At 51.5% G+C, this 21,331-nt stretch overlaps 8 protein-coding genes across 8 annotated transcripts; 5 read left to right on the top strand and 3 right to left on the bottom strand.

The window, feature by feature from the left end:
- Positions 1-12: 12 nt before the first annotated feature.
- Positions 13-1,392, top strand: SEPMUDRAFT_111842 (uncharacterized protein; the record flags this gene model as incomplete). Its single annotated transcript, XM_016900943.1, has 1 exon — positions 13-1,392. The coding sequence occupies one exon, from the start codon at positions 13-15 to the stop codon at positions 1,390-1,392; it is 1,380 nt and encodes a 459-aa protein (XP_016756623.1).
- Positions 1,393-6,911: 5,519 nt separating this feature from the next.
- On the top strand, positions 6,912-10,493 carry SEPMUDRAFT_152148 (uncharacterized protein). Its single transcript, XM_016907270.1, has 2 exons — positions 6,912-7,550; positions 7,711-10,493. Exon 2 carries the CDS (start codon positions 7,911-7,913, stop codon positions 10,017-10,019), a length of 2,109 nt encoding a protein of 702 aa, XP_016756622.1. The 5' UTR covers positions 6,912-7,550; positions 7,711-7,910; the 3' UTR covers positions 10,020-10,493.
- Positions 10,494-11,536: 1,043 nt separating this feature from the next.
- On the bottom strand, positions 11,537-13,342 carry SEPMUDRAFT_94211 (eukaryotic translation initiation factor 3 subunit F). The gene is made up of 2 exons (XM_016910630.1): positions 12,459-13,342; positions 11,537-12,401 (listed from the first exon to the last, which is right to left on the bottom strand). The coding sequence occupies exons 1-2, from the start codon at positions 13,265-13,267 to the stop codon at positions 12,218-12,220; spliced, it is 993 nt and encodes a 330-aa protein (XP_016756621.1). The 5' UTR covers positions 13,268-13,342; the 3' UTR covers positions 11,537-12,217.
- A 208-nt stretch (positions 13,343-13,550) lies between these two features.
- On the top strand, positions 13,551-15,889 carry SEPMUDRAFT_152146 (DUF1253-domain-containing protein). The gene has a single exon (XM_016907269.1). It carries the CDS (start codon positions 13,572-13,574, stop codon positions 15,840-15,842), a length of 2,271 nt encoding a protein of 756 aa, XP_016756620.1. The 5' UTR covers positions 13,551-13,571; the 3' UTR covers positions 15,843-15,889.
- Positions 15,890-15,921: 32 nt separating this feature from the next.
- On the bottom strand, positions 15,922-16,971 carry SEPMUDRAFT_111838 (uncharacterized protein; the record flags this gene model as incomplete). Its single annotated transcript, XM_016900942.1, has 1 exon — positions 15,922-16,971. One exon carries the CDS (start codon positions 16,969-16,971, stop codon positions 15,922-15,924), a length of 1,050 nt encoding a protein of 349 aa, XP_016756619.1.
- Positions 16,972-17,117: 146 nt separating this feature from the next.
- SEPMUDRAFT_152145 (DUF1242-domain-containing protein) lies at positions 17,118-18,066 on the bottom strand. The gene is made up of 3 exons (XM_016907268.1): positions 17,865-18,066; positions 17,693-17,774; positions 17,118-17,636 (listed from the first exon to the last, which is right to left on the bottom strand). The coding sequence occupies exons 1-3, from the start codon at positions 17,975-17,977 to the stop codon at positions 17,613-17,615; spliced, it is 219 nt and encodes a 72-aa protein (XP_016756618.1). The 5' UTR covers positions 17,978-18,066; the 3' UTR covers positions 17,118-17,612.
- A 153-nt stretch (positions 18,067-18,219) lies between these two features.
- SEPMUDRAFT_152144 (TFIID-18kDa-domain-containing protein) lies at positions 18,220-19,098 on the top strand. The gene has a single exon (XM_016907267.1). The coding sequence runs from the start codon at positions 18,291-18,293 to the stop codon at positions 18,777-18,779; it is 489 nt and encodes a 162-aa protein (XP_016756617.1). The 5' UTR covers positions 18,220-18,290; the 3' UTR covers positions 18,780-19,098.
- A 650-nt stretch (positions 19,099-19,748) lies between these two features.
- On the top strand, positions 19,749-21,242 carry SEPMUDRAFT_152143 (peptidase M24A, methionine aminopeptidase). Its single transcript, XM_016907266.1, has one exon. The coding sequence runs from the start codon at positions 19,756-19,758 to the stop codon at positions 21,136-21,138; it is 1,383 nt and encodes a 460-aa protein (XP_016756616.1). The 5' UTR covers positions 19,749-19,755; the 3' UTR covers positions 21,139-21,242.
- The last annotated feature ends 89 nt before the right edge of the window (positions 21,243-21,331 follow it).

Raw genomic sequence — 21,331 nt, 5'->3', positions numbered from 1 at the left:
TGGACACGCACCATGGCCTCTCCGCTACGCTTCAGCGTGGCGAGAGCGCAAATCATACCACTGCCGTCCACCGTACGAAGCGCCCTCTCCGCCCGCTCTCTGCCCCGACGAAACTTCTCATCCACCGCCCACCGCCCGTCCGCCCTCCTCGACATCGCCGTCGCAGGCCCGACTGCCATCCTCGACGCCATTCATGGACTGGGCATCCCCTGGTACGCTGCCATCCCGTGCGCTGCTGTCCTGATGCGATGCACCGTTGGCTACTACTTGAGCGCACTTCCCGCACGGAAGAGAGCCATAGTCCGCACGCATCTCGCCCCTCTGGTCGCGAATACCGTCAGGTATCAAATGGGACGCAAAATTTTCGCGCTGCAAAAGCGGCTTGACGCTGATGGGGGAAATCGGCCAGTGACGAGCAAAAACTCCTTGCGCATGCGGCACATGGTAAATGAAATGGTGTGCCAGATAACGGAGAGCTATAGGTTCGGAAAACGCTACGGAGCTCCCATCTTCACTGCAAGTTCTTTCCTCAATTTTGGCATGTTGATCATGTTCGCGGAAGCCATACGCGTGAAGTGCGGTCACAGAGAAGGCTTGCTGAGCATGATCACGTCAAGATTCGAGGGAGCATTCCAAAGCCTGTTGATGAAGCCTGCTTCGACCAACACCCCGCCAGCCCTCAGTTACGAAGAAGTCATCGCCGAACGCATGGAAGCTGCCCAAGCAGCCGCAGACGCCCAAGCAGAACTGTACGCTTCTGGCGCCGGTGACGTCCTGGTCGACCCCAAACTGCTCGATCCAGCCTACCATTTTGAAGCATTGGGACAGACTGCAAAGACATATGCGGACAACCTTGACCCGACCATGCTTATTGAAGGGCTCTCCTGGGCGCAGAATCTAGCTCTGCCAGATCCGCAATACATCCTGCCTTTCCTCCTCAGCTGCGCAATGCTCCCTGATATGTCGCGTGTTTTCAAAGCATATCTGAAGGCATTGCCGCCGAGACATGGAACATTTGGAAAAAGGCTCCCTTCGACCAAAAGTTCGACAGTTTCCGCATCTACCTTAACGCCTCAATCCAAAGAAATGGACCGCGCCTTGCGCCTCTTAGAAAAGCTCCGTCAAGAGACCTCAGCCAACAATTCCAGAGCTCGCGGAGCTATTTTGAGTACTTGGACTATAGATCAAAAGTTCAGACTTTGGATGGCTGGGCTCTTCTTCTTTGTAGGATGTGGTCTTCCATCTGGAATGTTGTTATACATGATTCCGAGTGTCGTAGTGGGCCGACTACATACAAGATGGTTGGACATGAAGCACCCTATTCCAATGATCATACAACCTTGTAGAAGGCCGATGAGGGTGAAGGTTAAGAAGTCGTACTGGAATTCATGATGCTCGGTATATTTGAAGAGTGATGGGCGACTTTTGCTCATAGGTGCTCAGCAAGCTCAGCAAGCTCAGCAAGGCTGAGTCGTGGTTGTCTGTACCCTATCCTGTATTGAATACAGCGAAACATGAGAGACGACGAGCACAAATATAAGGTGGGTGGCGGAATGGATGGTGGTTTCTCATCCACGGCCAACCAATTCATCAACTTTCGAGCAGTTTGAAGGAGATGGTCGACTACAAGCACAGTCCAATGACACTGCAGCCGTGAAGATATGCGGCCTGTGCGATAACGTCAGCCATCAAAAACAACATGCCAGCACCAGAACCTGCTTCGAGGAGCTCAGACGAGCACGTATTGCATAAGATGGACAAACGAAACCACCAACCAGCACATTGAAGAGCGCAGCCGTCTCAGGATCTCCAGACGCGAACGTGGAAGATGAAGGCGATGGTGACAAGAGAAATGTTCAGTAGCATCTCACAAATGAGCGGAACTCGTCAAAAGAAATTACTAGCAGGCAGGATGCTTATCCCTTTCAAGTATCTTACTGTTCGAGTCGCCGCATTTACAGATATTGCCACCGGTCGATCGATTGAGTAGGCCTACGGACGTTCGATTTGCATACCGAAAGAATGGGGAAATACATAATGAAGCATGAGATCGATCGCGCCTTAACGATTGTGTTGTCGACTGTGTGGATCGTAAGCAAATATTGCTCGACGAAAATCAAATATGGCGGACACATTTCGAAGACTGGAAAGGCAACGAGGCCGGTACCGTTAAGCACCCGCGTTGGCTCGCCAGAGCGTTCATACTGTATCTCGGTCGCATGGTCCTGGCAGCTAGAAATTGCGCCACCGCGAACGATATACCACGACGCAGGGGAGACGAGTTCGCAATGGGATGAGGCATCTGAGCAATGTTCTGGGTCAGCAATATGTGCGCCCATCTTCTGTGTTCAAACCTCGGACGGGCGGAGCTAGTGTTGTTGACTGGGCACTTACCGCAGGAACTCACACAAAGCGTAGCCCCTTGGCTCACCGCAGCCAACGAAGCCGGATTCCACACTGGAAATCAAGTCCGTTCTGCACGCGAAGTGCGCTGAAATTTCAATACCTGTCTTTCATTCTCATTGCCAATCATCGAGCAAGCTTCCATTGACAGTCTCAGCATATTTACATTTCTTCGCACTCTCTTTCCTTATTGCTCCTCCTCAGCGCACTCGCTCCTCAGTACGCCAAAGGAGCGTAATAGCAGACCACAGCGTAGGTAGTCGCTACACCAAAGACGACGGCGATGAGTACCACGTCGCAAAACTATCACAGCCGTCAGTAGACCGAACTCTCAGGCCCGGTCAACTTCGCTGAGGCCAGAGTGGCTCAGACACCGCGCTCGACCTCTCTAGGAAGGTCTAATGAGTTCCAGGGCTCTTCTTCATGTACTATCGCAAGACAAGCAACCTCTCAACTGATTAGGGATTCAGAACTGCTTAGATATTGGATCCTGTAGACTGGGCATGGAAAAATATAAGAGGAAGCATCATCACGATGCCACTGTGCGCAGCGGATCTCCACTAGGTACATGTAGGTAGGTAAAGCAGGCCATACAGGTAGGCAGATATGTAGACAAGGTACCTTCTTATATATAGCCTTATTGTCCTTCTTCCCATCTATCGACCATGAAGGCAGGACCCCTACCTACCAGGTAGTAAGGTATTCTAGGAGATACATGTAGGTAATCAGAGCAGCAATAATGCAGGCAACCACACTTTTTCCTTTTACGGATTCGATTTGTTTTTCGCTATTACTACTATTACTAGCTACCTAGCTACCTAGCTACCTAGCTACCTAGCTACCTAGCTACCTAGCTGAGGGTTTCAACGGCAACAGGAGCAGAAGCAATATCAAGTATCTCGGGACACGAAGTTGAGTGTTTCCTCGAACAAAGTCCTACTCTACTCGGACTACCTTACCTATCCTACCTAGTTTATGTACATGTATGTATATGTATGTATATACCGTATCTGTTGTCAATTCGATTGATATCGGCGCTACTCGAAGGGAGGGACGGAGGGAGGGAGAATGGTCTGCTTCTGCTTCTGCTTCTGCTTCTGCTTCTGCTTCTGCTTCTGCTTCTGCTTCTCGTTGGGTTTGTGTTTTGCTGCCCGGAAATTTGAATCTGATCTGATCTTATGAGGTAAGGTAGGTTAAGGGAAGGGAAGGTAGGAGGTAGAGGTAGAGGTAGGAGAGAGAAGTATAATTGATATGAAACTGCCCAAGTCTCGATACTTGCCAGAGTAGTATAATGCCAGTCTTTGTCTGTCTGTCTTTATGTTTGTAGAAACTTCCTGTCTTGGGATGGATGGTTGCCGATGTTGTGTGCAGATAACAGGTAGGTAGGTGTAGGTACCTTACCTTACTTCTCGCAGCTGCTCGTAGTCGTTCGTAATCTTAGTCGTTATACTCGAGTACTCCTGATTTTTCAATTTTATTTCGAATCGGAGATTTCTCTTTGAGGCAGTCTACCTAACTCATACAGTGTGTATCAGCCCTGAAAGCATCTCTGTACCTACATTTGCCGACCGGTAACACATATGAGTAAGGTCAAGATCAAAGATCTGGAGATGGCTACAGGATCGGCCTGAGTCGCGATTCGTGAAGCTCACCTCCGGTAATATATGTATCTTATCTGTGATCGATCCGACACTCAAAGATCAGATTGCCGCACTTTTCAGATGTATGGGAATTCGCGATAGGTGTTCAAATTTTACGCTTGTTGCCCGGAAAGGATTATTTATTATTATAATAGAATCGAATAGTACCGCGCATTGTGAGGAAGCTTTTGTCATGCCTCGTAACTCAGGTAAAAGGTAGGACAGGTACATGTATCATCCTTCGTCTGGAGGTTATTCGCGGCCAGACTCGGTCGGCTATTGAAGACGCTCTACCTCCGTCACATGGGAGGTCCCACCCTTCAGATGCGTGGCGGAAAGCATTCATTTACATACATCCGGGCAATACATTCGAGAGAAAGTGCAAGTTCTTAGCTCTCTCTGCCCTGCCAAGATTTCACTGATTCGGTGACTGGTAGCAGTGAGACACAATAGGAGTTGGGAGGGATCGAGAGGAGAAAAAAAAAAGCAAGCCAAAGGTAATGTATCCCATATTAAGGTACATGTATCCAAATGAAAAAGTTCGGTCGGGCTGAGATTGGGCAAATCGCGGGCATGTTCCGGCGTGGTGGGACTTGTTTTTATTTTAAAAGTCAATTGGGAAAGTCAAGACACTTACATGTACCTTACATAGGCCTTCCGTCGTCATGCTTTTGACTCTTTTGAGAATATCGCCTGAAGCCAAGAAAATATATGTGTAGTTCGAGATTTCGGGTTGGCACTAGAGAGCAGCTGTCTATGGATGGATGGGTGAAGAGAGCAGGATCTCTCGATTATCTCAGCCAGGTAGGTACATTAAAACCTGTACAAGCCGATGCCGAATCATTCCCGAAGACGGTATCACCAATCCACCATCGACGGAGACGGGTACATACTGTTGTGGCTTGTGGGACCCTAAACGAGTAACTCTCGTGAGTAACCTTTTTTTTCTTCTGCGGATGTCTGGTCTGCAGGTGGTTGTACATTGAGTTCTGGCAGCGTTAGGGTCTCCCTGGCCTCGTGGTCCTGTCTGGATTTGCTGGGCATGTTTCGGTTGTCACGGCATTTGCTTGTATCGGAGTCCTGAGAAGGTACATGTAGGTACCTGTAGGTATAGGTATAGGTAGGTAAGGTAGGTACATGTTATTAGATCGTGCGCTTCTCGTTGCCAACGCGCAGAGCTGGGGCACGCATGTATGTATTAGCGGGACGTGGTCAGGTGGACGTTGTCTGTTGCAACTTCATCCTATTACTAGAAGGTACCCGACATTACTATGGACATGTACATGCAGAGGTGGTGTTTGCCCGCGTCATTTCCGCGTGGTCCCAGCGTGGGTAATGTACTTAGACTACTACAGCCTCACTCCGTCTGCATCGGCCTCTCCGCAGATCGGCTTCGTGGCCACCACCACGAACAGCAAGACTCGCAAGAGAACGGCGGCGCTGCACTGCACCGCACCGCACAGCACAACAGCATCCGAACAGTGCAGTGAGCACGAATGATGAAAAGGGAGTGGCTCGATTCATGAATAGCTGCAGTTCATCACTGCAGCGCGCGGTGGTGCGGTACGGTGGTAGGCGGTGCATGATTGATGATGCTGATGATGCTGATGATGCTGCTGCTGATGATGGTTGCGGTTTGAAACCACGCCTCATCAAAGCAGCTGGCCTTCCCGCTTGGCACACGACATGGTGCACGACCAGCGGCCAGGACGTGTGCAGCAGGTGATGAGATCAATTTGTCGTGCTCACTGGTCATGCGGGCGGCGGGCGTGTGCCGGTGACGACCGAGCAGCTTGCCGGCGCTCGTAAACCAATGTCTTGCTTGACACCAAGGCAGAGGAAGGGCAAGCATGAACCATGGAAGTGCGGACAGCGCGAAAAGTTGGATGGAACACCGCCAGGCCAGACCACACCACACCAGTACAGTTACAGTACATGCAGTGCGGTTCCTCCCGAGGCTCCTGTCGTCGACCACTCTACTACCTCCTAGAGTACCTGGCCTGGCCGCCTCTGGACGTAGGAGGTACCTGAAGCTGAAGTGAGGCTCTGGAGTCGGTAGGTAGGAGGTACGGTGTACGGTACTGTAGGAGGTAGTCTGGTCTGGTCAGTGAGGTGCATGTGGTCGCCGTCAAATCATCCATATGCCGAGTTGTTATTAGTGGGCCCACATGCGCCGCTGAATCCATCTCTACACGTTGGCTGTCGCATATCCCATTCCATTCCCACCTGCACCACGCATCGCGATTCTCGACTGCTGAATCGCCGGATGCACTGCACACTGCGCTGCACTGCACACTGCGCACTGCACTGAGCTGCTGCATGTTTCTCGTTCCGCACTTCTCACACGATCGGGAGTCGTATCTGTCTCTCGCTCTACCATGCGCGCGCCCGCCATCTCCCTTCCCTGAGGCGAGGCACTCACTGCGTCTCTACCTTGCCGCTGATTACACCATCACAGTAGGAGGGTGCTTGGTAGTCCATGCAGTGTGCGCGAGTCGCTGAGCGAGCACGCGGTACTGTGCACCCCCCACTGCCCCCAGTTCCATATGGTCAGTACTTAGCAGTGCCTTAGCGAAATTCCGCGTTAGATTTGACTAGAACGACAACGACCTCATCCCGACCAGGGACGCCGCACCTCTTGCACTGCACTATGCATGGAAGAGCGGGATTGTCTCTGTGCTGACGACGTTCTGCCTTGCTTGCAGCGGCGCCTGCCTTTTTTTTTATTTCTGCCTCTGGCCTGCAGGTGGATGAGACAGCCTCACAACAACAACCAACCTTTCGTCCCTTCCCTTCCCTTCCCTTCCCTTCCCTCCCCTTCCCATTTGCCTTTTCCTTCCTTCCTTCCCCTTCAAGTCCCTTCCCTTCCCTCCTTCCCTTCCTTCCTTCCCTTTGCTCCCCCCGCTGCACTGCACCACGGTGAGCCGGCCGACCCGTGTGGCTGTTCTGCGGACGTTTGTTTCTGTCACCATCGATCTGACCGGATAGTGCACGACCTACTGTACCTACCTACCTTACCTTACTCACCTCTCTCCCTCCCTGTTCCCTTCCTCCCTCCGTCTCTCACCATCTGCTGCGATCGGTGCTTCATTTTCCCTTTGCTCCTCCCGTGGCTCGGCATTCGCTCCTTACTACTACTACCTACTACCACTACCACCACCACTACCACTACCACTTACCATTGCCACTACTACTGCCACTACCACCACCACCACCAGTACCCACTATTACCTATTACCTACCACTACGACCTGCGACCTGCGATCTTGCTGTGCTACCATTACCGTTACCATTCCCATTCCCGTTGCCGTTTCTACTTTCCCTTTGTCGACGGCCGCTCCGTCCACGTCGTACCTCGCCTCCCTCCCGCTCTCTTTGCACGCCCGCTGCTTTGAGAAGACAAGGAACCATACCTCACTCCTCTCCAACCACTCCCGTCTCCCCACGTCCGGCACGACACGCAACCAACCAAAAGACACCTCTACCGTGTCCTGCTCGATACCACAGGTGAGCCATTTGTACCCTTCTCCCTACCGCCCACGCCCAGCACACTGCCTGCTTCGCTGCTTCGGGTGGGACAGCAGCTGTCGTGATGCAATCCTCCGTGATCCGACTGCTTTGTACGGGGAACTTTGCCGTATGCACAGCGCTGACATGGGGATTGCAGCCTTCCTACCATCGAGTGGAGCGTGGAGCCTCCTCGTCCGTGGCGGAACCAGTGACTTCTTCACTGTCTCAGTCACCAACTTGAAGCATACTTACCCTGATGCTGCACTCACTTGTACGACAAGTCTAATCGAGTGCCGGAATCGAGAGGAGGGCGAAGACTAGGGCAGCTAGTTGGACCAAAGCCTCGCAACCAGCAGCATGAAGGAGACTCAGAACCACGAGTACAGAGAGCCTGAGGGTGTCTCGTTCTCCAGTCCTGCACATGCTCGAAGACAATCGACATACGCCGGGGAGAAGAGTGTGGCATCGGCACAGAACAAGTCGCAGAAACAGCAGGTGACAGAGGCGCAAGACGGGTTGCAGGCGCCTGAGACAAATGGCAATGGTATGGCATACTCGCCCGCCCAAGCTCCAACTCCCCTTCCCGCCGATATCGAAGCGATTACGCCCTCTCCCATGACGCTCTCCACCACCGATCAAAGTGAAGAGGATATTGCCTCGGACATTCGTGCCTTCCTTAACGAGGAGATGGATGATGGTCTCCAGCATGCATCATGGTGCTGGGAGCACGCCGATGTCCGACCTCCCATCACGCCTGAAAGTCTTGCAGAGCTCGATATGCCCCGGATCATCAACAACCCCAAACTCCGTCACGACGTCAACTTCGACCGCGAGCTTCACTTCAGACCCAATCTCGATGGCTCCAAGGGCCGGCAGAAGCTGCTGCAAGCAGACCAATACTGGAGAGCATTGGAGGCGGAGCTCGTGATGTGCAGGATGGTGCACATTAGGAAGGCACAATCACCAGACAACGAGGTCTACTGGCGACGCATAATGAAAGGCTCCCTTCAGCGGCTGCCCAACATATTCACTGCAGTCCGCGATATACTCAAAACACTCGTGCCGGACTATGATCAAAAGGCCGTCTCGGAACGACTGGATGTCGACCACATCATGCAGCAAATCGAAAATGGGGTGTGTGATCTGATTGACCTAGGCAACTGGCTGGCCAAAGTCCTGAAGAACCATTGCGCTCCCATGCGTGATGCGCTTGTGGACATGATGCAGAAGGATATCAAACAAGGGGCAATGGAGGGCAAGCACGAGAAACTCGTGAGTGGTCTGCGGCAGCTGATGAATATCCTCGAGGCCATGAAACTGGACGTCGCAAACCATCAGATTCGACACATGCGGCCGTTGCTCATCGACGACACCATCAACTTTCAGAGGAGATACAATGCTCACCGAATCTCGATTGGCAAGATCAGTGCATCCGACGCCAGACTGTGGTTGCGATCCAGCCTGCACCAGCAAAGTTCTCACCTTGATGCCCTGGTGGCAGGATTGATCCGCGACATGCTCCACAATGACACAGCGAACATGTGTCCGCAGACATTCTATCTGGACGGCGACCGCATACGGGCTCTGCGTGTTGAGCTGCACAGCCGCGTCTACCACGCCATCTGTGATGATGTATTGCGCGAGCTCGCGTGCCCTCGTGGAACGTCCGAAGCTGACCTGGCACGAGCGAGGGAGATGCTGCACGTTTCAGTCTCTGCCATTGTGGGCGTACAGGGCCGGTTCACTGACCGTCTGGACAACATCGCCGTCGAGATCGTTCGTGTGCTATTGGTGAATGAAGGACAATACCCGCCTTATGATATCGACCTCCTCAATTATGCCGAGGCACGGCTTTCCGACTGCCTCCGATCGGGCTCCGAGTCCTTTTCACGTCATTCGCACGAGCTGATCCGTAACCTGGTGCCGAAGGTGCAGTCTCGAGTGCGCGGCCATTCCTCCATGACTGCATTAGACCTCCAAGACGTCCTGGTACCAGCTCCCATCACCCCGAACCGGAATTCAATGGGATTCGGCGCCATGTGCGAGCCGGTGCCGCTTGCGTCCAACGTTCCGATCGATGCTGATGAGGATATCATTCGCCGCTTCACCCACATTCTCGCCCTGCACTGGCAGGTCTGGAGCGAGTTGGTATACCAGACGGATGAGCCGTCGTCTCCCGTCCCTGAAAAAGAGGACGACAGTAGTTCCGAGCACGGCAGTGATAGCACAATGGTGCAGTCAGCCGCGTCTTCCCCGACCATACCTGTGGCACATGCCGTATATGCTCCTGGTAAGAAGTGGCTGCCCGTTAGTGTCACAGTTACAGATGTCCCGAGTGGCTTGCCCACCACACAGACGGCCGGGCCAGACGCAACAGGAGGCCAGAGTCCGACGCACGGTGACACTGATGCGCAGCAAAGTGACGACGCGCCGGACGCATCACAACAGCAAAGGCAACCCGCCTGAGCGAGCAAACAGCACCGAACATTTACTCGTCCTATGCTGCACACCTCGCACAATGCAGCCGTAAGATTTACCAAAGCATGCTGCCACACGGCCCATTGCCTAATTCCACACGTTGGACCGACGTGTATTTCCTTTAGTCCATTTGTATATACCTTGAGCGTTTTCTGATTTCGTGGGAGCGAAGACTGATTATTTTGGTCACTGGTACTGGAGATTACTGCATAGATTGCAATAGCATTGGAGGTTAGCGAAGGCGTCTGGAGTTTTGACCACATATGCAGCTACCCTGCGGATAATTGGAATGCATTCGCTTGGATTTTGGATCTTGTCGGTATATGGGTACGGGCTTTTAATCATGGCTCAGGTGGCTTCTTCTACCACTTTTGGGATACCCGGATATGCATGCAGAAGGCTGCACATTCTTAACACTTGCATTTTAGCAAGGAAGATATGTAGTGAAATGGAATATTTGCCAGGTTTTGGAAAATTGATACTCGTCTTTTTTTCGGTTTTGCTCCCGCTTTTTCTAGCTTTTCCACTTGTCTCTGGGAATGCCTGGCTCTCTTGTGACGGCGATGCTCTATGTGTGACTTGTGAGATATAGTTTCATCATACTGAAGCCATTCTTGCCCATACTCGGAGTATCCACATCAGCATAGCAGCCTTCCAGGCAACAAAACCTTCCAAGTTGCATGACTTGGGACCTGTTGTTATAGACGGGATTGCTCGTCTACCTTAGGTGGTAGTAGTAGTAGTAGTACCTTGGTAAAGATCAGGATATGGGGTGTCTACCTACCTACCTACCGTATCTACCTTACCTTACTTCCCCTCCCCTGCTCTCTTTGATCGGTATATTGGCTTACGGAAGTTTAGATAGATACATGACTGTATTTATTGATAGGTATAGCTAATGTAAGGTACGGTAGGTAGGTATTCTAGGTACAGGCACGAAGGTATGTATGTACAAATTCTTTTTTTGAACTAGATGATTGTCTGAAAATTCAGAGGACGATTTTTATTTTCCTTGTTTGATAGGAGGAGGAGATGTTCATCATTCTCTATTCTCCAAATTCGATTCGAGTGCTACCTCCTAGTAGTCAGTATGAGGAGGGAAGTCTCGAAGTGTTTAGGTTTTTGGTATATAGTCAATGATGAGAGGCTATCACTAACTATAGGTGCATGTAACTACTACAAATAGCTAGGACGAAAGTACTAAAGAGTACTGAGTATTGGTAGGTATATTCATTTAGAGAGAGGGCCCAAAGGTACCTAAGGTAAGAGATTCATGCGCTTTCCTTTTTCTCTCTTTCTCTCGCTCGTAAGATAATCTCCGCATGTAGGCTTGATGAATCAGTTGATACGAGGTTAGGTAGTAGCATACGGTACGGTACGGTACGGTACATAATTGGCTTCGCGAGATGGATTCTGTTACCTCCTACTTCATCAGACAACTTTACATATGACGCCTGGCAAGGCGTGGCTGAAGATTTACTCGGCGCTCTTTTTTGGGGGCAGGTCAAGATCTACTAAGGCGATCGAACGGGCGGATTGGGGATCTAGCATGATGCTACATGTAGCTGCCTGGAGGAAAGGAGGACATAATGCTTCGTGACCTGGTAGGTTCCATCGTTTGGAGGCATGCATGCCTAACGTATGTCCGAGCCACGACGACGACGACGACGACGACCAGCAATCTGGCCGAGCATTTAGAAAGCTTTGGGAAGAAAACACTGCTTTTGCTCTGCAGTGTGGCATGCATATGCTGTTGTTCTTGGGCCAAGCAAAGTGTTGCGTGGTATTGTTGAGGCGCAGCCATTGCTTCCGAGTAAAGAGGGACCAAGAAGTTCGCCGAGTGAAGTATAACGTATATCGTTGTTTCATTGTGGGACGTGGAGCTGCAGCTGCCGCCGACGTCGCAAGCCCTGTCAAGTCTGTACCGGGCGAGAAAAGGGTCAGTACTTCGCAAGCTACAGTCGTCTACTCCATCATCGTACGCAAGAGACGCGATTGGAAACATGGTTGAGAAAAGTCATGACCCCTACTAGGAGCCATTTCGTTCGGTGCTAACCTATGCTGCACCGCTGAACGTCCAGCAACGGATCAGTGCTGTACTCGTTCTAAATATGTCAGGGAAGCAGAATCCGGTAAGCCGGCTGCTTTTCCAATGTGCCGATTTTTCGATGGGAGAAACCGTTGCTCTACTGTTGCTCACGTGGACCACCTCTCTGCCTGTTGTCTTTTTGCTGTGGCTTGCTATCATCCTTCGGCTTGCCCTCACCCATGGTCAGAGCGGCAGTGGAGAGACGGTGTGAGAGATCCATTTGTGTGCGGATGGTGTTGGCGAGGTAAGAAACGAGGAGGACGTCTTGAATGTGGTTGTTGCTGCGAATGGGTTAGCTGGAATCTGCTGTCTTCACCAGAAGTATACACTGCACGTACAAATCTTTTTCAATATCTTCAGCATCCACCTTCGGCGCAAGAGACAGCGCGTTCATGAGGAATTGGCCAAGCGCTGAAGATGGCTTTGCCTCCTCGTCTAGCACATCCGAAACATATGTCGATACACGCTCCAACATATCCAGTACCTGCTCGATCGCGCGCTCCAAAGAGTCGATGTCGCTTTGCACGACTTGTGACCGGTCTTCCCGGTCCCTTGCGCCTGCAATCAATTCCAGGCCGCTCCTGTCCGCATCTCCGTACTTGATCTCGTGTGGTACTGGAATGAACAAGCACGAGTCTGCTGCGCGCTCAGCTGTCACGCCAATGGGTGCGCTAATGTATGTGTCTGCTCGTGGGTCCTGTCCTGCGACGGTATTGACAGTAAGGTGAACGGCCGGGTGCGGCCATGTACCCTCGCCTTGCTGCGAGTAGAAGTTCTGAATGAGAGCGGAAAAGGTGTTGAGATCGCTGCTGGTGGCATACCAGCCAATGAGCACTTCTTTGGGGCTGGCCTTCAGGTGCAGCTCGAGCATGCGCTTTTGGTAGTCCATGTCCACCTCGACCTGCTCCGCTGTTTCCGTGTGTGGGACCGCATAACAATTTCTGATCTCGACTTCCGAGCCATCTTCGCTGCGAACTCCTAATAACGTGCCAATTACGCGTTCCTGCTCTGCTGGTCGCCTTGATGCGTGGTCGAGGATGGAGAAAATCGCCTGGGGCTGCACAGTGACTGTCACTGGCGCAGTGGAGGGCGCGGCGGTGGTGCCGACGGGCGCGAGCGGACGCGCGAGGTGCAGGAAATTCGCCATGATTGCGGCGAGATATTCGCTGGTCCTGCGGTCTCGACAAGTGGACGAGGTGGTGGTGATGGTGGTGGAATTGTTGGCTGGCACGCGGGTCGAAGTTCCAGTTGTTGTCGGGGCGAACTTTGAAATGGTGGGCGTGCCAAGTCTGGCTTCTTGACCTTATCGATAGGACCAACTTACTTTCTTTCTTTGCGATGATCTTCGCGATGATGTTCCCAATTTCTGAAAGCATTTGCTGGTATACATTGAGGTGTACTGACTCTGCCTTGTGAGGTAGGGAGAATTCATCGGGCAGCAAGGAGCGACCATGGCTCCGTTTCGAGGCCGAGGAGGAAGTCGTGGCGGAGGAGGAGGTCGCGGCGGCGGTAGAGGCCGGGGCGGAGGTGGACGTGGACGTGGATTTGCTGGTGGGCGAGGCGGAAGTCGAGGTGGTGGCAGAGGTGCGGCTCAGAGCAGTGGCAAGACGGCAAGGAGTGGCATCAAGACTGCGAATGGCTATCGCAAGTTTGACAGCCAGCGTGTCAGGGACGTGGACTCGGAAGACGAGCAGCCCCAAGCGGATGAAGAAGAGGCGGAGGCAGAGTCTGAAATCGATGATTTGGACGATGAGGACGAGATCGAGATCAAGCCCACTGTCAAAGCTTATCATGCCTTGCTGCAGTCCTTACCCAAGCCTGAAGAGGAAGAGAATGATGGACAGCCGAACGCCAAGAGACGCAAGATTGAGGAGCCTATTGAAGTCATGTCTGAAGACGAGCAGGATATATCAGAGAATGAGGCCAGTGAGGATGAGAGTATGCAGCAGGATCGCTCAGAGCATGCGGAATCAGACGAGTCTGAGGACGAAGACGATGAAGAAGTTGTATTCGAGGGGGAGGACGACTCCTCCAACAACGATGATCCATACGAGACCCATTTTGCCAATCCGGAAGACAATGAACTCAAGCGAAGACTTCAATCAATCCAGGAAAACCAGTGGAAGGCAGAGAAGCAGTCTATCGGGAAGAAGTTGAATGGTATCCTCCATTCACCCAATTGCTCCGAATTCAGTGCAATTCGGACAGGCATTAGCAGAGTCGTCGACGTCCCTCTCAAGGAGAGAATCGCCAGACATGCTGACAAGCATATCTCTCTCGAAAGCGAACTGGATCAGACCGTTGCGGCTCACATGTTCAACTACACGGACGTGCTTATAGGAAGTCGAACACCGCGAAATGCCGCATCCCTGCGTAACATGGCCGCTTTCCACGCAGTGAGCCATGTGCTCAAGGGCCGTGATCGAGTCATCAAGAATAACGAACGCATGAACCGTGCGGACGAGACAGAAACGTTGGAGCTTCGTGACCAGGGCTTTGTCAGACCCAAGGTGTTGATCATGACAGAAACACGACAGATGGCTGCAAACTATGCCAACGCAATAGTCGATGCCTTCCAGCCAGATCAACAAGAGAATAGGAAAAGATTCGACGACGCTTTCACAGCACCTCTCGATGACCGACAACATATTCCGGAGGACTTCCGAGAGCTCTTTGGTGGCAACGACAGCGACGACTTCATGACCGGGCTGAAGTTCACGCGGAAGACTCTGAAGTTCTACTCCGCCTTCTACGGCAGCGACATTATACTAGCTTCGCCTTTGGGCATTCGCAAGATCATCGAAAACGAGGATAAAAAGAAGAAAGATTATGATTTCCTGACTTCCATCGAAGTAGTCATCACCGATCAAGCAGATGCAATGCAAATGCAGAATTGGGAGAATGTGGAAGTTGTCTTCAGTCACCTCAATCTCGAGCTCAAAGAGTCGCACGGCTGTGACTTCTCGCGTGTCAGAAACTGGTACCTCGATGGTAACGCAAAGTACCTGCGCCAGACCGTAGTCTTCTCCGCCTACATCACGCCGGAACTCAACAGACTATACAACTTCTACATGCAGAACATTGCAGGAAAAATCAAGATCACACCCTCGTACCCTGGCGCCATCATAGCGACCAGTGGTCTTGGTATCAAACAGACCTTCTCACGATTCGACTCTCCTTCCCCACCAGGCGACCCAGATGCGCGATTCAAGTATTTCACAACAGCGATCCTCCCTCGCCTGTTGAAGCTTCCCAAACCAGCAGACGGCGCGCCAGGTATTCTCGTCTTCGTCCCCACATACTTCGACTTTCTCCGTCTGCGAAATTACTTTGCAACCTCGACGCAAACTGAAAACATCTCGTTCGGCACGATCCACGACTACAGCGAGAAATCAGAGCAAAGGCGAGCTCAAGCACATTTTCGGAATGGGAGACATTCGATCTTGCTCTACACCCAACGAGCGCATCACTTTTATCGAATACGTATGAAAGGTGTGAAACGAATCGTCATGTACGGGCTGCCCGACAATGCACTTTTCTATGAAGAAATTGTGCAAGGTTATCTTGGTGCTACTATCACCGAAGGCACCATCGATCCCATCGAAACCAGTGTGAGGAACATGTTCAGCAAATGGGACGGACTGAGATTGGAACGAGTCGTGGGCACTGAAAGAGTAAAAGCAATGCTTGGAGGACAGGGAGATACGTTCGATTTTGTATAATCACAACTCTAGAATCTCTCGAGCGAGCGGCGTCAAGCCCAATCGAACCCAACCCCATTTCCCTCTCCCTCTCTTTCCATCATCTAAACTCCATACTCCCCTCCAACACGCCCATCTCATCCTGTGACAACCCCCCCTTTCGAATCTCAATCTGCCTTTGATCCTTGACCCTACAAACAGGACAAATCCACAACCTCTCAGGTTCCTCCCACACCTCCATTCCCGCACAGTATTTATGCCACGTAGAAATCTGGCAAAAGTCATTATCGCACACTACCACTCCCGTGTGCGGAATCTTGCCCGTGAGAGCATCTGGATCTGCGCCGCGCAGTTGTCTGCCACAGCAGTACATTTGGCTGGGCAGGCCAACGCCGTTCTGGGAGAGAATGGGTTCGCCGTGAGGTTTTAAGGACCAGTGGCGTTGGGTTTTTTGGTTGGGGTGTGGTGACTGTCCTCTGTCGTCCATGAAACAGGTGAGGGGTCTTGGGAAGACTTCTTCTTCTTCTTCTTCTTCTTCTTCTTCTTCTTCCTCTTGTTGTTGTTGTTGTTGTTGTTGTTGTTGTTGTTGTTGTTGTTGGAGAGTGGCAATTTGCGTCATGAGTTTGAATTTCCAGGTCAGAATCGTGTTGGGTATAGCTTCTGGTATACTGTTGGTCGTCCGTGAGCTCCAGGATTCCTCGCCTTCGCCGTTGACGTGATAGGTTACTTCTTTAGTAATTTGTCGAGCAAGACGACATGGGGTGAGTTGCACGATAACAGTCTTTTCGTCATGAGGTGGTTGCTGTTGCTGCGAACTGGTAGTAGGCACAGGCCACCATAGACCTTTAGTAATCTTAATATCCAGACTCTGACCATCCTCGCCACGATGAATAAGTTTAGGTCCCCAGATCATTTTGTTCTCATCCACAAACACTCGAGCCTCGAGGACTTCGCATTGCACGGGTATGCCGGCAGGATCTGAGGTTGGGGAGTAGAGAACGATGCGGAAAGGCTCGCCGGCTGTGTAGCGTATCAAGCGTGTTGTTGTCCTGCATGTTTCTACTTGCTCTTCTGAGGGGTCTGGGAAAGATGGAATGGGTTGGGCACTGGGGTCTTGGAGTTGGAGTGCTATGCCTTTGAGGACGGGCATGATCAATCGATTGATTTATCTGGGACGCAATTGCAGAGATGTGGAGGATGTACATGTATGGAATGTGGCAAACATGATCTTCCTGCAAAGAAGAGACTCGAAGGAACATCTATGTCGACGAAGCAATGGAAAAATAGAGTAGAGCAATCAGACCAGGAGGAATGCATTTCGATCTCGTAGTCGTCTATCATGCCTATATCGATCCCTGCGCCTCTAAAAATCAGCGGTGGCAGAATGCTGTATGTGATATATTGGCTGTAGCTGCTGTTTCTGGTATTTTGACCGGCTTTGAAGCGGTTTTGTCTTGTGTTCGCGCCTTGTGCTGAGATACAAGCGAGTGGCCCGAAGAATCGTCTCCCAGAGCCAGAGGCAAAGCTGCAGCAAGATAACCATTGTTGATTGGAATGGTGTCCGCGAGCCTGATGACGAGGTACTGAACGGAAGCTTGGTCACGAGATGGATATGCGCTGCGTTAGGTAGAGGAAGCTTGTTCTGCCATCCCCTCCTACAGCAACATGATCTGCGCGATGTCGCTGTTCCATGCGACACAAGTCATTTCGATGTCCGCAACATCGTGACCATCCACCCTCCTTGAACTCCCAACGCCTTCGCTAAACCTCAAAATTCTATCTGGAAGTCCTTCATGCGCCGATCAAAATGCTGACCTAGAACAATGTCAACGCCTCAGTAGATTTGGATCGGTCAGAGAATGCTAACTTACGGCCATTGCAGCACAGCATAAGCTCACATATGGACTGAGCCTTTCGCCTATGCGAGCTGCGCGCCAGAAAGTGCCAAGAGGACTGCCATCCGTTAGCATCTGGTTCGAAAGCATTCGCAAGTGACTCCTCCAGGGCCAGATGTGCGGATCCATAGAGGGTGCCTCGACTCACCCGGTCTTGTTGCGATCTAGCCAGGCTGGGAAGACGCCGTGGATATATGTGCAGGTGCAGATGAATAGGAGCACGACCAGGAGGAAGGTCTGGAACCTGAGGATACCGAGCATTGCGGTAGTGGGCTATTCTTGGTGATGGTGTCGGCAGAATATAAGTCTCTTGGAGTCCGGTGATGTTGGAATGTCTTCGACAGTCTGTGAGGCAAGCAGACGTGCCTTTCCACGTGTCGGAAGTGAAGATGGTTGACAACCAAAAGTGGTGGCACAGCCAGATCACATGCTTCCATACCTCCAACCGTAAGGTAGGTACCTTAGCTTGCGACATCCTCACTCACTCTTTCTCGTTCACATTGAAACTCCACACACAACACCGAGAACAACATCGCCTTTCTTCTCAGAAGAGTGTGGAAGAAGAGAGTCGAAGATGACGGAACCACGCCAGCGTCCACGCGCCAAAGGCCAACCCATTTTTAACCAAAATGACCTCAATGAGCTGCTCTACGCGTTTGGCGACAGCGCGCAACCACTCTCCACTACAGTCACCACCCTCGACGAGATTCTCGCCGACTTCATCATTGAAACATGCCATGCAGCCGCTCTCTGCGCATCCTACTCGCGCCGCCAAAAGATCAAAATCGACGACTTCCGCTGGGTACTGCGCAAAAACCCGGCTCTGCTGGGGCGTGTGAATGAACAGCTGTTTCGTGAAAAGTACATCAAGAATCAGCGACGACTTGTGGACTTTGATGCGTACGGAAAGGAAGGCGCTGCGGAGTTGGCGGACATCGCTGCGGCAGGCGGGGCGGATGAGAGTGATCTGAAGGCTGGGAAGAAGGGGAGGGGACGTAAGAAGAAGAGGAAGGCAGAGGATGAAGGTGGCGCAGGTGGAAGCAAGAAGGCAAAGGGGATATGAAGTTGGTGAAGAAGTGGGCGGAGGCGATGCTTGAGAAGAGGAGCTTCGCGCGTGGTTGATGCGATGACAATTCTTTCAGCGATGGCGTTGGTTGGACATATGGATGCATTACGATACCCAGCATGGCACATGGTTTCAAGCGTGTCTTGATCAATTTCCTATTCCCAGAAGTGGACACTGTTTCTGCATGGAAGCTATGCGTTCTGGTTTTTGTCCGAATGGACATGGCAGTTCGTATATACTAATAAGCTATAGCAGAAACTCAGATAATAACCCATGTTAGCAACTATAGACGCTCAACAGAACGAGCGGTCCTGATGTAGCCAGATTTCACAGCAATGCTCTGCAGAACTCTATCAGAAGGCATGCTCTGACATCAAGTTCCGCCAATCCAGTCGACTCGTCGCAGGAAACACCTTATACGAGAATGTCGATGATCTAGAGAGAAGAAGTGTTGGCATGAAAAGCTTCATGTTCTTTTCCACACGCCGCTGCCTGTCAGAGAGACCGTAAAGTCGAGGGCTGGATCGCGAATGAGACAAAAAGGAGAAGCCAAGTGGAGATGGGCCCGAATGTGGTCCTGCAAAGCAATTCGAAGGCGATGATTTGAGCACTGAGGCCCAGATTCGACATTGATCACTTCGAGCAGGAATAGCATTCCAAGGCAAGCAGAAAAGTCGAGAATTCGCATAGGTGGCTTCGTGTGTCACCTAATGAAGACTCAGGGGTCAAGTTTATCAACATGAATTGAAGCACCGAAGTTATTTATGGTCGTGTGAGTGACAGTGACTTCTTCTCTAGCCTGTATATCACAGGCACTCGGCAGGACCTGCCGTCTCCGGTAGCGTCGGGGCGGGACCAAGCGGAGCCTTGTGAAATGTGGGGCACCTTTGCAATTGTTCACGAGACTGGATGGCTTCTTTTTGGCCAAGTTCAATATTCGACAATCTTGATGGATTAGACATACACATCCAACATGACAGCAGTAGATGCAGAGGGCCAGCTGGCCGATTTGAAGCTCGATGGCTCAGAAACGCCAGCAAAGCAGAACGGTACAACAGCTACAAATGGTGCAAGTGGAGACGTAGAAGCGGGCGAATCCGACGACGATGAGGCCGACGAGGCGGAGGGGGCGGGTGGAGAGGGAGCTGGCGAAGGAGCAGCGAAGAAAAAGAAGAAGAGAAAGCCGCGCAAGAAGAAGAAGGCTGGCGCATCTGCCACGCCGGGTGGAGGAGCAAAGGCGCAGACCAAGCCTCCCACACGAAAGGTATCAGAACTGTTCCCAGAGAACTCGTACCCGATTGGCGAAGAGGTCGAATATAAGAACGACAACGCATATCGGACAACAAGCGAGGAGAAGCGCCACCTGGACCGCATGAACTCGGACTTCTTGACAGAGTATCGTCAAGCAGCTGAGGTGCATAGAGAAGTGCGGAAGTATGCCAAATCAATTATCAAACCTGGCATGTCTCTCACTGAGATCGCGGAAACCATTGAGAATGGTACCCGTCACCTGACTGGACACATGGGTCTCGAGGAAGGCGACAACTTGCTTGGAGGTGTGGCCTTCCCAACTGGTCTCTCACTCAATCACTGCGCGGCACATTACACTCCTAATGCAGGCAACAAGATGATTCTGAAAGAAGAGGATGTCATGAAAGTTGACTTTGGAGTGCATGTTAACGGCCGCATTGTCGATTCAGCTTTCACTGTAGCTTTCCAACCGCAGTACGACAACTTACTAGCCGCCGTGAAGGACGCCACCAACACTGGTATACGTTTGGCTGGTATCGATGCGAGAATGTCAGAGATCGGTGAAGGTATTCAAGAAGCTATGGAAGCTTATGAAGTAGAAATCAATGGACAGACATACCCTGTCAAGGCAATCCGGAACCTGAACGGACATACCATCAGTCAATACAGTATCCATGGTGGCTCAGCAGGCAAGTCGGTCCCGATTGTAAAAGGCGGGTCAAACGAGAAGATGGAAGAAGGCGAGACATATGCCATCGAGACCTTCGGCTCGACAGGCAAGGGTTACGTGCGCGACGACATGGAGTGCTCACACTACGCCAAAATCGCAGACGCGCCAAAAGTCGCGCTGCGGGTCGCAAGTGCAAAGACTCTTCTTAAGTCAATCGACAAGAATTTTGGTACTCTACCATTTTGTAGAAGATATTTGGATCGACTCGGCCACGATAAATATCTTCTTGGGCTGAACAACTTGGTACAGAGTGGCATTGTACAGGACTACCCACCTCTTGTCGATATCAAAGGATCTTATACGGCACAATACGAGCACACTATCCTGCTCAGGCCGAACGTGAAGGAGGTTATTTCCAGAGGCGATGATTATTAGGCAGAATCCAGTGGCATGTACTTGTGGTCCACAAAAGTGGCATGATATGGCGTTGATAGCTACCTTACCTACTCGAATGACAGCTTTCTTGGATTGTAGCACCGGCAAACGTTTGTGCCGAGCTAAATTGTTACCGTAGTGCCAACATCCCGAATCATTTTGCCGACCACGATGTTGAAAATACGGGAGCGTT

This window comes from Sphaerulina musiva (genome assembly GCF_000320565.1).
Source record: "Sphaerulina musiva SO2202 unplaced genomic scaffold SEPMUscaffold_12, whole genome shotgun sequence".
Taxonomy (NCBI): Eukaryota; Fungi; Ascomycota; class Dothideomycetes; order Mycosphaerellales; family Mycosphaerellaceae; genus Sphaerulina; species Sphaerulina musiva.
Note: the sequence above shows the minus strand (reverse complement) of the source record. Positions and strands in the feature narration are given on the sequence as shown.

What these genes read in the sequence shown, in the direction of transcription:
- SEPMUDRAFT_152144 (XM_016907267.1), top strand. Translation starts at nt 18,291, where the DNA reads ATGACGGAACCACGCCAGCGTCCACGCGCCAAAGGCCAACCCATTTTT.
- SEPMUDRAFT_152146 (XM_016907269.1), top strand. Translation starts at nt 13,572, where the DNA reads ATGGCTCCGTTTCGAGGCCGAGGAGGAAGTCGTGGCGGAGGAGGAGGT.
- SEPMUDRAFT_152143 (XM_016907266.1), top strand. Translation starts at nt 19,756, where the DNA reads ATGACAGCAGTAGATGCAGAGGGCCAGCTGGCCGATTTGAAGCTCGAT.
- SEPMUDRAFT_152145 (XM_016907268.1), bottom strand. Translation starts at nt 17,977, where the DNA reads ATGCTCGGTATCCTCAGGTTCCAGACCTTCCTCCTGGTCGTGCTCCTA. An exon ending in CTAGATCGCAACAAGACCGG is followed by an intron (nt 17,775 to 17,864) that starts GTGAGTCGAGGC and finishes AACGGATGGCAG; the next exon opens with TCCTCTTGGCACTTTCTGGC. An exon ending in TATGCTGTGCTGCAATGGCC is followed by an intron (nt 17,637 to 17,692) that starts GTAAGTTAGCAT and finishes ACATTGTTCTAG; the next exon opens with GTCAGCATTTTGATCGGCGC.
- SEPMUDRAFT_152148 (XM_016907270.1), top strand. Translation starts at nt 7,911, where the DNA reads ATGAAGGAGACTCAGAACCACGAGTACAGAGAGCCTGAGGGTGTCTCG.
- SEPMUDRAFT_94211 (XM_016910630.1), bottom strand. Translation starts at nt 13,267, where the DNA reads ATGGCGAATTTCCTGCACCTCGCGCGTCCGCTCGCGCCCGTCGGCACC. An exon ending in GAAGATATTGAAAAAGATTT is followed by an intron (nt 12,402 to 12,458) that starts GTACGTGCAGTG and finishes ACCCATTCGCAG; the next exon opens with CAACAACCACATTCAAGACG.